The sequence below is a fragment of the Pundamilia nyererei genome, unplaced genomic scaffold (genome assembly GCF_000239375.1).
Source record: "Pundamilia nyererei isolate P.nyererei 1_Seehausen unplaced genomic scaffold, PunNye1.0 scaffold01071, whole genome shotgun sequence".
Taxonomy (NCBI): Eukaryota; Metazoa; Chordata; class Actinopteri; order Cichliformes; family Cichlidae; genus Pundamilia; species Pundamilia nyererei.
The window spans coordinates 20,520-22,307 of record NW_005188472.1 but is presented as its reverse complement, the minus strand read 5'-3'; the positions used below and the strand labels follow the sequence as shown (position 1 = coordinate 22,307).

The window sequence follows — 1,788 nt, the reverse complement described above, 5'->3', positions numbered from 1 at the left end:
ACCACCACAGTGGATTTTAAACTGAACAGTCAAGATGTGTCATGTCTGTGTGTAGGCAGGCAGGAAGAGAGGACCCAAAATGCAGGACTCACTGAGGCGGAAGTAACTCAAAACACACAGCTTTATTGCTGGTAAGAAGCAGAACAGAAAAACACTAACTCAACTGGAAGAACAGAATAACTAGGCAGGTAGGCTGGCTGGCAAACGGAACACACAGAGGAAGCGAGGGTGAACAGACGTTAACGTCGCGACACCGAGTAGGGGAAGACACAGACACTAAATACAAGAGGTGAACGGAGCGAAGAGGAAACAGCTGGGAGACACGGCTGACGCTGATTACACTGACGAGACAGGGAGAGCACAAAGCTGAACGCACTGACATAGGACACAGACCTACAAAATAAAACAGGAAGCACTCGACAGACAGAGACACAGACTCGTAAACAGGCATAATGACGTCATGGGCAAACAGAGGGACATACGGGCAGAGAAGACTAAGCACAGGCAACCTAAACCAAACATGAGGGCAAGATAACAAAACCTAAACCAGAAATAATCATCATCGTCATCATCATTGGATAACTAAAGAATCAGAATATAATTATAATCAAAACGGTATCACCAGAGAATAAGAACTACTCCATAATACAAAAATAAACCAAAACATAAGAAACTCAAAATACTGGGTCGAACCGACCCAGGACCGTGACAAGATGTTTATTGAAGGGCTTCAACAAAGTAATGCATTCGCTGTTTGTGAATAACATATTTAATTTCATATTTTATACATAGTTTCTCATCTTGAGAGGCTCACAAGCAGTTGTGTATATTTTTGTAAATATCGATCACACCTCTGGAATTAAACAAAATTAAAAAACAGAAACCAAAATGACTTTTTACGTTTCTCTTCACAGAATGTAACATGAAAAATATAAAGAAAACTTTTACTTACGGAGGCATCTAATCTCTCCAGTCCATTCACCATCATTACATGTTTTGAACGGTCCACCCTTCATGACGTGATAACGCTGACAGATATATTCAACCTTTTCATTATGTTGGTACAGCCGTTTAGTACTTGTTTTGGTGTCTCCATCTGAAAGAGGTGGTGGCCTCCCACAACCCTGGGCACCTGCAAAAGTGTGAGCAATAGAGAAAAAAAAAGTTTAGACAACATTTAGTCACAATAATTTTTAGTCACGTTTTTATGTTCATATACCGTCACGTATTATTTTACATTTCAGGTGAAGTTTTCATCATGCAATCCGAGTGCAGATCACAGCCTTTAAGACTGCTTTGTCATCCTATATGGTAAATGGCCTGCATTTGTATAGCGCTTTTCTAGTCCATAGGACCCCAAAGCGCTTTACACTACATTCAGTCATCCACCCATTCACACACACATTCACACACTGGCGATAGCAAGCTACATTGTAGCCACAGCTGCCCTGGGGCGCACTGACATATATGTATATGTAGTTCTGTTATGCTTAGAAAGCGGTCAGCACTCTTTGTAACTAATGACAAACTGTGTTGTACTGGTTCTGCTTCTTTGATATATTCATCTACTGCCCTCTCCCACATCTTACAGATCCTATCCTTTTAATTGTTTTAATCATTTTATTGTGAAAAAACAATTTATTTTTTTTTAAAGTTCAAACTCTTCTGTGGTTCGTGTGTGCTCATCAGGTTCTCACATTTCCTCTGACATGTCCATAGCATGTTGTATTTCCCTGTTCCTCCATGTAACCCATGTTAACTGGTGATGAAATGTGTGATGTCTGTGGC

The 1,788-nt window shown here is 40.4% G+C and overlaps 1 protein-coding gene across 1 annotated transcript in view; it reads right to left on the bottom strand.

Moving 5' to 3' along the window:
* The window catches only part of LOC102204678 (complement factor H-related protein 2-like), a gene marked incomplete at its 3' end in the record, with an annotated part of 15,307 nt that overhangs the window by 2,607 nt on the left and 10,912 nt on the right, over positions 1-1,788 (bottom strand). The window contains exon 5 of the mRNA XM_013908077.1: positions 953-1,132. Within this exon, the coding sequence (XP_013763531.1) occupies positions 953-1,132 (180 nt within the window). The remainder of the gene's footprint in view (positions 1-952; positions 1,133-1,788) is intronic.